A 14,366-nucleotide genomic window follows, 5' to 3' on the forward strand; every position below is an offset into this window, starting at 1 on the left:
GCAAAAAACCCATAGATACTGAGAGGAAGGCTACAGTTGTCCCAGGTGGTCTGGAGTGGCACAGAAGATAATCCTGATTGAACTTATTGTCCCACAAGAAGCCTTTGAATGGAAGAGAATCAAATACCAGAGCCAATTGTAGGATTTCTGCAAGAAAGGAAGCATGGCATGCATGGCTATTCCCATTGGAGGTTGGCTGGAGAAAATCCAACTTATGTGGTTATGCTATTCCAAAAGTCCGCCAAAGCATTCTATTATGAAAATTACTAGGCAACAACAGAATGCTCAGTTGGTGTGTGTGTGTGTATGTGTATATATATATATGTGTGTGTGTATATATATATATATATATATATATATATATATATATATATATATATATATTATGTGTGTGTGTGTGTATGTGTGTGTACTGTATATATGTGCAATAATCATAATGATAGAGAATATAGAAACTGGTACATCCATACACTCAAGTACACATGTGCTTGTATATCCAATCAATTATAATATATATTATATTGTTATATTAACCCATACATGGGTACATACATTTGCCAGTTTCAACAATTGGTCTCCCATGCATTTATTAATACACATAGCAACAATATTAATAGCATGTAGATAAGTGATAACTGTAAAACAAAGATCAAGCAAATACATAACTAAAAGAGGGTGTAGAGTGTAAAGTTTGTATTAAAATGTAGTGGTCAGCGATCTATCATTTCGCCATGATAGATCGCTGACCACTACATTCATATTTTTTTTAACTCCTTGTTTCTTTCTGTGTTCCTTTCTGTGGAAGAGCGTAGCTCGAAACGTCAAAGACTTTCTCTATTCCCGAGCGTTATACTAATACATCCATTTGTTGTTTACACCACCTGTCTTCATCTGCTGTTTTTTTCGTAAATTCTCCCATATATATATATATATATATATATATATATATGTATGTCCCATATATGACCATCCCATTGTATTGTACATTCTTTAGGACCACATTATCCAATGTGACCTTATTTTTTAAAGATGTTAAAGTGTTTTTGAGAGGATTTGGCTGCTGTTTCTACCATAAAAGATAATTATTGAGACAATGATTACGTTATCAACATGAATTTGAATTGACATTGAAACAGTAAATATACAAACCTGTCAGGTGAAGGCTCTATGCCAAAATAGCCTGCAGGAGACTGTACATGCAATGTCAGGTTATCATTATCTGGGTCTGTGGCCTGTAAAAAGACATAAGCATTATTATTATCAGAATTAATACTGTCAAATTTACTGTTTGATATCGATTTTTACTGCTCGATATTGAAACCCTTCCTCTTGATTTGGCTAAGCAAGTCTCAAAAATCAATCACCTTGATACCAGAATCATCATAAACACAAGCAAGTTACTTCTGTTTCATGATGATTCCTTCTTGGTAAAAGTGGAGGGTGAACATCCATTTGACACATCCTTTGGGAGTTATGATAGGGTGAGGTTGTGGACCATGCTGGCTCTTCAACCCAGATGCTCTAAGAAAATGTACATACCCTCACAGTGCAAGCCCTTTACAGAGACAATGCTTTGGCAATCTCAAACCATGAGTGGCCACACTATGGATAACTTTAAGAAGCATCTGATTAGCATTTTCAAAGAATTTGGTCTAACTAGAACAGTTACAACCAACTTAACAAGGGTCAACATCTTGGATGTTATCTTAGATCTTGAGATGGGCAAATGCTACTCCGACAAAAAGATCAAGTGAGGAAACAGTTTACATTCATAAATATTCCAACTACCCTCAAGCTGTAATCAGAAACCTGATCACATGTATCAGAATGTCCAATGTATTGTCAGGTAGAGAGATCTTTAATAGGGCTGCATCATATTCCAAGGTTGCAGGGATAAGTGGTTTTACTGACAGACTAAAACACACTGAGAAACCCACATTATAAAAGAGTTAGAAAAATAAATGTTATCTAGTATAATCCTCTATACAACCCAGATATTTCAACCAAAACAGTCAGGAGATTCCTGACCTTAGTTAGGCAACATTTTCCATTTCCATAATGCTAAGGTCAGCTATTCATGTTTTGACAACATTGCTTTCAATATCAGATGCTACAACAGAAGCAAACATGCATCAGCACTCCTGCTGGCCAAAATCATACTGACTGGCAAATAGGTAACTCGTGCTTCTCAAAAGCCATGGTCTATAAAACAACTCTCACACCACCTGATGGTATTAAAAGACATGGCTTAGGCATGATAGCTGATGTCTTCAAGGTGAAATGATTGCATCCAATGCATTCCTTCAGATGTACTGACAGCAAAAACTCCTTGTTCTGCTTCATCCAAGGATTCCATGACCACCTTCCATTCACCCAGGAATCACAATTGCCAACCCTGCCTCTGAGAAAGGCTGCACATATTCAAACAACCTGTACTACCTTTTAGTAGAAGGCTGACATTTTATATTGCTTTAAAAGATGAGCATTTTTGATGTATTTCAAACCATTGACACTGTCCAGTAATGCCGACATACACCCTACACCTATGCTTGTTGTCCACACTCAGATTATTACACCCCAGTCCTCAATGATCTGGCAGATTTGCCACACTGCCTCGTTAAAAACCTAAAACCCATGATGCTATTGTTCGCCAAAGAGAAAGGAAAAGAGAAGTTTCATTCCAGTTCTATGCTTCCATTTTAAAAGGAATATAGTTGGATAACTTATCCATAGATAAAATTAGAATTTATAGCATAGATACAAAGGCATGAGTGTTAAGAAATGGATGAAGTCAATTATATCAATCCCAAGCATCTAAATTGTGCTTGTTTTATAAACTTGAGGATGAGCAGCAAAATTGGCCTGGGTGGAAACTGAACTTGGAACATAAACTGGTATTTTGTCTGCTGCTCTACTTGAACAAAATATGTATATGAAAAAAGGTATTTTGTCTGTTGCCAATCCTATACTGAATATGTCAAAAGAGGGGAGAAGGTCATGGTTGGAATATCAGTTTTAAAAGGGGATAAAGTAAAAGAAGGCATTTCATGGTTTTAGGCTCTAATTTCATAGCTTCATCTAGCTGTGAGATAAATCAATTTAGACAAGGTTGCTGCAGTTTAGTCCAAGGTCAACTTCCATCAAGCAAATCTATGATATAAGGTGTTGCAACCATAACCATTCCTTCTTATTGTATATTAACCCCTTAGCATTTAAACCAGCCATATATGGTCAAAATAATCTACCTATTTTATCTTCAAACTGGCCAGATCCAAACTCTCACATTTACAATATTATTCTAATCAAACAAATAAATATTATTTTAATCATAAACAATCACATCATTGAGACCTCAAAGCTACAAGGTAATGCATGATTAATTCAAAACAATGTGAATAAATAAGCATTACATTTGACAGAGTAGTCTGAATGCTAAAGGGTTAAAGGATTACATTGTTCAATGCATGTATAAGTATGTACAGAGTAATTTGAGAGAGATTTGGTGGCTGTTTCCAGCAAATCAAGTTATTACATACAAGCTTCGTTTTAGCTTGTCAATTGCTGTTTGGACTGAAGCCAACCTGGATTAAACTCAATTGTGATTGAATTCTGAAGAGCAGAGGTCATAGGTAAATTGTGATTGAATTCTGAAGAGCAGAGGTCATAGGTAAATTGTGACTGAATTCTGAAGAGCAGAGGTCATAGGTAAATTGTGACTGAATTCTGAAGAGCAGAGGTCATAGGTAAATTGTGAGTGAATTCTGAAGAGCAGAGGTCATAGGTAAATTGTGACTGAATTCTGAAGAGCAGAGGTCATAGGTAAATTGTGACTGAATTCTGAAGAGCAGAGGTCATAGGTAAATTGTGACTGAATTCTGAAGAGCAGAGGTCATAGGTAAATTGTGAGTGAATTCTGAAGAGCAGAGGTCATAGGTAAATTGTGACTGAATTCTGAAGAGCAGAGATCATAGGTAAATTGTGACTGAATTCTGAAGAGCAGAGGTCATAGGTAAATTGTGACTGAATTCTGAAGAGCAGAGGTCATAGGTAAATTGTGACTGAATTCTGAAGAGCAGAGGCCATAGGTAAATTGTGACTGAATTCTGAAGAGCAGAGGTCATAGGTAAATTGTGACTGAATTCTGAAGAGCAGAGGTCATAGGTAAATTGTGAGTGAATTCTGAAGAGCAGAGGTCATAGGTAAATTGTGAGTGAATTCTGAAGAGCAGAGGTCATAGGTAAATTGTGACTGAATTCTGAAGAGCAGAGGTCATAGGTAAATTGTGAGTGAATTCTGAAGAGCAGAGGTCATAGGTAAATTGTGATTGAATTCTGAAGAGCAGAGGTCATAGGTAAATTGTGACTGAATTCTGAAGAGCAGAGGTCATAGGTAAATTGTGAGTGAATTCTGAAGAGCAGAGGTCATAGGTAAATTGTGACTGAATTCTGAAGAGCAGAGGTCATAGGTGAATTGTGATTGAATTCTGATGAGCAGAGGTCATAGGTAAATTATGACTGAATTCTGAAGAGCAGAGGTCATAGGTAAATTGTGATTGAATTCTGAAGAGCAGAGGTCATAGGTAAATTGTGACTGAATTCTGAAGAGCAGACGTCATAGGTAAATTGTGATTGAATTCTGAAGAGCAGAGGTCATAGGTAAATTGTGACTGAATTCTGAAGAGCAGAGGTCATAGGTAAATTGTGACTGAATTCTGAAGAGCAGAGGTCATAGGTAAATTGTGACTGAATTCTGAAGAGCAGAGGTCATAGGTAAATTGTGATTGAATTCTGAAGAGCAGAGGTCATAGGTAAATTGTGACTGAATTCTGAAGAGCAGACGTCATAGGTAAATTGTGATTGAATTCTGAAGAGCAGAGGTCATAGGTAAATTGTGACTGAATTCTGAAGAGCAGAGGTTATAGGTAAATTGTGACTGAATTCTGAAGAGCAGAGGTCATAGGTAAATTGTGATTGAATTCTGAAGAGCAGAGGTCATAGGTAAATTGTAATTGAATTCTGAAGAGCAGAGGTCATAGGTAAATTGTGAGTGAATTCTGAAGAGCAGAGGTCATAGGTAAATTGTGACTGAATTCTGAAGAGCAGAGGTCATAGGTAAATTGTGACTGAATTCTGAAGAGCAGAGGTCATAGGTAAATTGTGACTGAATTCTGAAGAGCAGAGGTCATAGGTAAATTGTGACTGAATTCTGAAGAGCAGAGGTCATAGGTAAATTGTGACTGAATTATGAAGAGCAGAGGTCATAGGTAAATTGTGACTGAATTCTGAAGAGCAGAGGTCATAGGTAAATTGTGACTGAATTCTGAAGAGCAGAGGTCATAGGTAAATTGTGACTGAATTCTGAAGAGCAGAGGTCATAGGTAAATTGTGATTGAATTCTGAAGAGCAGAGGTCATAGGTAAATTGTGATTGAATTCTGAAGAGCAGAGGTCATAGGTAAATTGTGACTGAATTCTGAAGAGCAGAGGTCATAGGTAAATTGTGACTGAATTCTGAAGAGCAGAGGTCATAGGTAAATTGTGAGTGAATTCTGAAGAGCAGAGGTCATAGGTAAATTGTGACTGAATTCTGAAGAGCAGAGGTCATAGGTAAATTGTGAGTGAATTCTGAAGAGCAGAGGTCATAGGTAAATTGTGACTGAATTCTGAAGAGCAGAGGTCATAGGTAAATTGTGACTGAATTCTGAAGAGCAGAGGTCATAGGTAAATTGTGACTGAATTCTGAAGAGCAGAGGTCATAGGTAAATTGTGACTGAATTCTGAAGAGCAGAGGTCATAGGTAAATTGTGACTGAATTCTGAAGAGCAGAGGTCATAGGTAAATTGTGAGTGAATTCTGAAGAGCAGAGGTCATAGGTAAATTGTGATTGAATTCTGAAGAGCAGAGGTCATAGGTAAATTGTGATTGAATTCTGAAGAGCAGAGGTCATACGTAAATTGTGACTGAATTCTGAAGAGCAGAGGTCATAGGTAAATTGTGATTGAATTCTGAAGAGCAGAGGTCATAGGTAAATTGTGATTGAATTCTGAAGAGCAGAGGTCATAGGTAAATTGTGATTGAATTCTGAAGAGCAGAGGTCATAGGTAAATTGTGATTGAATTCTGAAGAGCAGAGGTCATAGGTACGACAGCAGAACAGGCAGAGAGAAGGAAATGCATGTTTCAAAGTCAGAAAATAGAGCATGTCTGTAATCAAACGAGTCGCCTTTCCTTCGATTTGATCTCTGTATAACAGCTGCACTGTCCCAGATGTGGGGGGGGGGGCTTTTCTTCACTGTGGGTTTCTCCTCAGCTTTGTAGGTGGTAGATAGTAAGATGAAATTAAAGCATTACACTTACCAATATTGTTGTTAATATAGTTTCAGGTGCAGTTGTCTCAAGTATTTCAAGACTTTTGGGGGTGAGTTTGGAAAATGTTGGCTTCCGATTGACTGATGTTACACTCACTGTAACCATAGCAACAGTGGATCTGTTAGAAATAAATTGAAGGCATAAAAACAAGGAGGAAAATAAAATAGAGTGGATGAGTTATGGTTAGGGTGTCAGAGTAACTCACACCAGATCCCCATTTAAGCAGTGAGATGTCCCATAAATTGTTACTGTCATCACTGAACTAAGCGTGTCTTGCAGATCACTGAAATGGCTCAGTTCACTAAATTGAAAGCAAGGTTACATAAATGAACCTGTTCATTTATGGATCAGTCCACTCAACTGAATATAGGAACTGCATTGATACAGGGTTGTCATTTGTCAAGCAAGTTGCAGAAATAGATCAAACCATTTAAGTGAAAATAGGTACTGCTGCATTAGGTCTGTTACCATAGAGATGGCCTAGTTCTTTTATTTGTAAAATGTGGAGGATTTCAATGATAAGCATACAATTGTCCAATAAACTGAATCCTTACTCATAAAAGAATGGTCTAAGTGGGTGAGTATTCCACAGATTGAATAAGAAAGGGGGGATGGAGGGAGTTAGGGAGGGAGAGAGAGTGAAATCAGCACAGAAAATCGTGGTGATTGTTTTTTGAGGATAGCAAGGGCATGATTCTCTTAATTTTCTGGAAAAAGGCTGCACTTGTGAACAGCAAGTGGGACACTGAGAAAGTCAAGAAGCTTCGAGAAGTCATTAGAAGGAAGAGACCGAACAGCAATCTGAAACAGTTTACACTCATCATAACACTTCATGACCGCTCATGTCTTTGGTGACAAATCAGGAAACTCCCAAGTTGAGCTGGTCAGCGGTTCCCCCATCCACAGTACAACTTGGGTGTGGCATCCTCTGACTTCTACTTGTTCAATCCAATGAAGGAAAGCCTTCATGGATGATGATTTGATGAAACTGAAGAGATGAAAGTGGCTATGAAGAAGTGGATACAAGAGTGCACACCTGAATATTTTACAAAGAGGGTTTGAGAGTTGTGTTTAACAATGGCATCAATGTATGGCTTGTGTTGGAGACTATTTGTATGGAGAAAGAATTACTCTAACAACATTAGCAATTTGAATGACCTGTGTCGATTAATAAAGGGCCATGCCCCATTTTTGCATTACTTCTGGTAATACATGTATGTGTGTGCTCAACTTATATAAGAAACAAACAGAAAATTCACACAAAAGATATGGATGCTGCTCCTCCTTTTCAAATTATCATTCCAAAGATACAATTTCATACTTTTAATGATATATGTGTGTGTGTGTGTGTGTGAGTCTGCATGCATATACATGCCAGTATATATGTATGTGCAAATTAGCAGAATTAGGTTACAAGGAATGCAGTTCAGATTCATCCAAAGAAGAAACACAACTGACGCTATTTTCAGGCAAGTGCAAGAGAAATACTTAGCTAAGAATAAACTATTACACTTGACATTCTTGATCTAGAAGTAGCTTTGATAGCATACCCCACTGTGTGATATGGTGGGCTCTGAGAAGGTAAAGGAAAGACGAGTGGTTGGTGAAAGTTGTACAGGCCACAGATAAAGATGCTTCAGTAAGGTGAGAGTCAACCACAAGTAGAGCTTCATCAAGGATCAGTCCTTAGTCCACTCCTTTTTATCATTGTTTTTCAGGCCATAACAGGAATTCAAGACCAGCAACCCTTCAGAACTACTATATGCTGATGATTTTTCCCTCATAGCAGATTCCATATCAGAGTTAGATGAGAAATTCTATGTGTGAAAGCAAAACCCGGAATCTGAGGGCCTTAAGGTTAACATAGCAAAGACTAACATTCTAGTAAGCAGCAAAACTGATGGGACCCTATCTCCATCAGGTAAGTGGGGCTCTGTTTGATTATTTCTAAGAAAATGTAGACAGGAATTCCATACAGTGTGCCCAATATAAGCTATGGACACACAAGAGCTGCAGTGGAATAAGAGGAAGGTTATCAGAGAAGATAATGTTTGTGTGTGGAAGATGCACAGGATCCATAAGAACTATAGAGACTTGGGAAATTAATTCTTTCAAATGTTCTGGTGGCTCATTACAGGGAGTTGATAATTTCTGCCACCCAGGCAACCAAATTTGTAGTGGGGGAGGATACACAGAGAGTGTGAAAGCTAGAATAAGAAGAGGATGGAGGAAATTCTGTTGGCCATGAAAGGTTTCTCTCTGTAAGTGAAGGGAAGATTGTATGATGCATTACACAGACAGAGATTCTACATGGTAGTGAGATGTGGACCCTGAATGCAAAGGACATGTGATGGTTAGAAAGGAATGAGGGTAGAATGCTCCACTAGATGTGTAATGTAAGTGTACATGTTTGACAGAGTGCCAGTTTTCTGAGAGAGAAGTTAGGCATAAGAGGAATGGGTTGTTGTGTGCAAGAGAGAAGACTGCACTGGTTTGGTCATGTGAAGTGAATGGATGCCGACAGCTTCATAAAAAAGCGCTGATCTCTCAAAGTAGATGGAACATGTACAGGTGGGAGACCCAGGAAAACCTGGGATGAAGTACTGAAGAACGACTTCAGGACACTAAATTTTCCAAGTGACAAAGGACCGAGATGCCTGGCACTTTGCTGTACTCAAGGAGATCTGCACTCTGCAGCAGAAGTGTTAAGACTGGTCCTTCTTCTGGTGGTGTAAAGCACTCATGATGGTACCATATAAAAGTGCCCATGCAGTGCCACATAAAAGTGCCCATGCAGGGGCCATGTAAAAGCGCCTAAACTGTGCCACATAAAAGTGCCCATGTGGTGCCTCATAAAAGCACACTCTGTAAGTGATTGGCATTAGGAAGGGCATCCAGCTGTAGAAACCATGCTAAATTAGACTGGAATCTGGTGCAGCTCCACAGCTTTCCAGCTCTTGTCAAACCATCCAACCCATGCCAGCATGGACAACGGATGATGATGATGACGGTGATGATGATGTATGAGTGTGAGCATTTGTGGATCATTGTGTATCTATGTATGTGTGTCAATATATCTTTATGTGTATGTATGCATGTAGGTTTGTGTATATCTGTATAAGTGTATGTGTGAACTTACCAATGAAGGTGTATGTGTACTTGTGTCTTTGGAATACTCAACCGTTTATACTGTATTCAGTTCAGTTGACTGAACAGTTTTATCAGTTCCGTTGTCAAAACTGATAAAGATCTATTTACTTACCCATGTGTGTGTGTGTGTGTGTATATATATATATTTACCATGTGCTTGTTGTTATGGGCATATATACATATACACACATGTGGATATAAATATTCCATAAATTTGTTTATTACAATAACAGCAATAGCAACAATGACAAACAGACAGGCTAATGAAGGAACCTCGGTATTGTTATATTCATAGCAGCTTGAGCAACTTGCAATAAATAGCAAAACCACCCAAGGCTGTCCTTGGTCCTTTGATACAAACTTCCTGTTTTAAAGAAACCTAAATAAAAAGTATCCATCAAAATATGTTAAATTACACTGTGGAACATGATTTTTGTCCTTGGGTAGCAACTATTATTTCCTATTTGCTTACCCCTAGAAAGTATGAAAAATGACTAATATTTCCTTCAAACTTTGCTTTCTTTTTTTACATAAAAAATTAACATTTTGTTAGTCTTACTAACAACCAGCTCCTTAATAATGTGAAAGTTATTTTACTAAATACTTCATTATTTTCAAAATAAATTGAAACGAAGTCAATGTGTTTCCATAAAAAGGATTACACATAAAAAAAAACCTCTTTAAAAATTAAGATAATGAAATGAAGCAAAAAGTAAACATGAAGAATAAAAAATACCTTGGAAAAGTTGCTCCATCATGGCCAATGACATTAAAGTTGTAACTGTCTGTTGGCAAGGGGCCAGAGACAGAAAGATTGCCAGACTTTGAATCAATTTCAAAGGGGACATTCTTAGTAATTATCTCATAAGTTACTTTGCCATTTATACTTTTGTCCTCATCTGTGGCTGTTATCTGTTTGCAATAGAAAAGAGATCAGAGGAGGTGAAATAAGATGATGATAATATTTTCTCAGAAAGCCATAAGGACACAGACTTTGTATTGGAGTATAAGCAATTCTGTCAACCTCAGTACATAAAGTGATAGTTTATTTTACCAGCCCCTGGCAATGAAGGTCAAAGCAGAAATGGAAGGATTGATACTTGCTGCACAAGATCAACGCCTGACCACAGACACCTATAAAAGTGAAATAAGGGAAACAAGGTCTAACACCAATTGCAGAATGTGCAACCAGCATGAGATAGTTGACCACTTTATCTCTGGTTGTCCAGTAATAACCAAATCTGAATATATATATTCAGTCATGACTGAGTAAGTAGTTTTATCCACTGGAGAATATGCCAACACTACAACATAAAAACAAACAAGGAATGATATAAACATGTAGCAAACAAGGTACATGACAATGACCAGGGCACAATCATCTGGGACATGCCTGTTCAAACTGACAAAGAAATCAAAGCTAATCATCCAGACATAATAATCAAAGACTGGGAAAAAAAAAAAAAATACCTGCTTACTGATAGACATTGCAGCCTCTTCTGACCAAAAGAAATGAAATAACTGTTGAAGTACAAAGATCTTGAAATTGAAATCTTCAAGATGTGGAGCATGAAGGTGAAAACAATACCAGTAATAATCAGAGCATTGGGTATGATAAATAAAAAACCATAGAAGCTATACCCAGCCCTGCTGGGAACAACCCACATCCTATGCAAGACACTATCAATTCATTAGTACAGCCCAAATAAAACAATCCACAAACACAAAACACACTCTGTGTAGTAAATATCTATTAAAATAAACCACCCCAACAATATGTGCACTACAGGTGAGATGCACAACAGAGCAACACACAATGCTGCACACAACTCAGCAACACAGGCGCTGCAGGTGATGCAGTAGAAATCTGCCAGAAACTAGCAAATGTCGACTACTACTACTACTACTACTTATAATAATGATTATAATGATTTCAAATTTTGGCACAAGGCCAGCAACTTCGGGGGAGGGAGTAAGTCGATTAGAACCAATACCAGTACTCAACTGGTGCCTATTTTATTGACTCTGAAAGGATGAAAGGCAAAGTTGAACTCAGAACTGTAGAGAGGGACAAAATCCTGCAATGCATTTCACCCAGCACACTCACAATCCTGCCAGCTCACCACCTTAATAATAATAATCTTTTCTGCTAAAGGCAAAATATACTTGACTGATACTTTATTTTATCAACCCCAGAAATGTGGAAGGCAAAGTTGACTTTGACAGGACTTGAACACAGAACATAAAGAGCCACAATAAATACTATAGGGCACATTTTTTGAAGCTCTAATGATATCACCAATCTACCTCCCACATAATACAAATAATAATGGTGATAATAATGACAAAAGGATTAATTTATTATCCAAAAGGTAATTTATATTACAATAAGAGAAGAATAAAACAAAGAGAGGAAACAGTGGAGAAAAATTAATGAATCATACTCACTGTAGCAAAGATCTGTCCAGCCTTGGTTGTCAAAGGAATATTGTATACATATGATGTGTTTGCAAAGACTGGATTGTGTGTATTTTCATCAACAACTTTCACAACTATATTATGTGTTTGACTTTTATGTCCCTCATTTGTGTTGTTTTCCTTTGCATAAACCTTTAACCATAACATTGACATTGAAAAGAGAAAAGACACAAAAGAAAATTAGAGATTAAAGGTATTCTCTGTATAGAATACACTTTGTAGTACTCAAGAGATTTGAACTTGCATGGGTGGAGGAGTAAATGTAAGGACAAGCAAGATGGGCAAATCAATATATACAAAACATATTAAATACATTTAATACAATAACTGTACATATGTATACATATAAAAAAAAGTCTGACTTACACAGAATATAAATGATATCAAGAATTAAAAGGGTTGAATAATAACAGTTTTACAAGTGCAACAGAAGTTTCTGGGGGTTTGGTGGTCCAAAATAATGAATGTAATTTTGATTTCCATCATCAGACTCGCCGTCTTCATGAAAAAATTTTACATTTGAGGTGTTGACAAAATGGAGTTTAAAGATGGAATGATTTCATGGAGAACTAAGTGTATTAGAAAGAGGAGTTGGGGGAGGTTAGATAGAGAGTAGTGGGAGGAGAAAATAGAATTCAGGGTTAGGGTTAATAATAAAGCCAGTGAAGGTGGGAGGAAGGGAAGGGATGGTTTAGGTAGTATGTGAATGATGACCTTTGTGTTAGTTTATATGAAGGCTATAGAGTTAAAGGTTGAAATAGTGAAGGCAGAGAGAAGAGAGCTAAATACTATGACCTCAGATCTAATCACCCCAAACATTCTAATGAAAAAGACACAACCTAAAGTCCCACAAAAACCCACCTCCAAACTCTGTATTGGCTAATTTTGAGAAAGATCTACTACATATGTTAAAAAACATTAAATTCTCTAATTATACTTACGCTTTCCAGAAAGAACTATCCAAAATTACATCTAAAATAAGGATTTCACCACACCTGCACGTCTCTTCAGACAAAACTGGCAATCTTTACTCCCTTTCCTTGAAAATATATACTAATCCCAATTCAAAGAAACTAAACACAAATTATAAACATGCATATAGAGATGTAAGCTCATCACTGATCTAAATTTACTAAAGAGAATTCAACCACATTACACCTAAACCCTCCCCCACTTCACTTTGAAGGACCACAAACCCAACTTCTACTCTAAGCTTTCCATGAGACCCATCTGCAACAATAAATCCGGCTTAGTAAATGCATTATTGACTGTATTCTACCCCTTGTTAGACCTAACATTACGTTTCCACTCTGGAATTGCACAGGAGACGTCATCACTTGGTTTCACTCTCTTCATGATAAACAACACACCAATTTCCTTCAGTATGACATCTTAAATTATTATTCATCAATATCACCAATTCTCTTAAACAAAGCCTTAATCTTCGCTCGAAAATATGCTCCAATCTCCCAATCAGACATCAGTATCATCCTGGCTGCAAGGAAGGCTAATTCACTGTGGACTCAGCGATTAATAATGATGTTGGTAGATGTAGTCCATCACAAATGCGGTTATACCACTTAATATGGGATGAGACATATCACTTAACATAGAACAGCACTTAACATAGGATGAGACGAGCCTCCTTCATCAGAGTAGAGAAGATCTTACATTTCAGATCTTAATGCAGAGAAGTTGGACTTTGGCATTGTAAATTACACAAACAGCAGAATGGAGTACCACTGCATAGTACCAAAAATCCCAACATTGTCACCAGGACACAGAATCAGATACTGCAACAGTTTGCATTTCAAGGGCCCACAGCTCTTCAATATCCTCCCCAAAAAGCCTGAGAGACCTACAAGGGGTGAATGTAGGTGTTGTCAACACAAAACTGGATCTCCTGTGAAGAGTTCTGGATAAACCAACCTTGCATCAAGAAATGCAGATGAGGACAACAGCATCAAACCCCACTCAATCACCATATGCTATATATCGGAGGTTTAGTGTAAGTGTAGTAAGGCTAACAGTGGTGCCCCAGCATGACCAAAGCTCTTGAGCTGAAACTAGTTAAATATAGATAGATAGCTAGATTGATAGATATAGGTGTGTGTATGTGTATATATATATATATATATATATATATATATATATATACAGGGTATGTATAGCATTTGAGGACATACCTTTTTTGTGTCATTGCTGCACTTTTCGCTAACTCTGTAAAATCTTTATTTCAGAAAATAACAATGGCAGACCCTCAGCTTACTCAAGAAATGAAGAGGCATGCTGTTATTGTGTTTATAAAGGCTGAGCATAGCGATTTAGAAATATTTCAATTTTTAAAAGTTGCCAGATCTTTCGTCTACAAA

General features: G+C 37.3%; 1 protein-coding gene across 3 annotated transcripts in view; it reads right to left on the reverse strand.

Annotated features, from left to right (window-relative positions):
- Nucleotides 1–14,366, reverse strand: part of LOC106877697 (protocadherin Fat 4) — a 133,235-nt gene that overhangs the window by 63,913 nt on the left and 54,956 nt on the right. For all 3 annotated transcript variants that reach the window (XM_089339770.1, XM_089339769.1, XM_089339771.1), the window contains exons 14-17: nucleotides 11,965–12,126; nucleotides 10,253–10,428; nucleotides 6,355–6,484; nucleotides 1,150–1,232 (exon numbers count right to left, since the gene is read on the reverse strand). In XM_089339770.1, coding sequence (XP_089195896.1) covers nucleotides 1,150–1,232; nucleotides 6,355–6,484; nucleotides 10,253–10,428; nucleotides 11,965–12,126 — 551 coding nt within the window. The remainder of the gene's footprint in view (nucleotides 1–1,149; nucleotides 1,233–6,354; nucleotides 6,485–10,252; nucleotides 10,429–11,964; nucleotides 12,127–14,366) is intronic.

This window comes from Octopus bimaculoides, chromosome 22 (assembly GCF_046866305.1).
Source record: "Octopus bimaculoides isolate indiv1 chromosome 22, ASM4686630v1, whole genome shotgun sequence".
Taxonomy (NCBI): domain Eukaryota; kingdom Metazoa; phylum Mollusca; class Cephalopoda; order Octopoda; family Octopodidae; genus Octopus; species Octopus bimaculoides.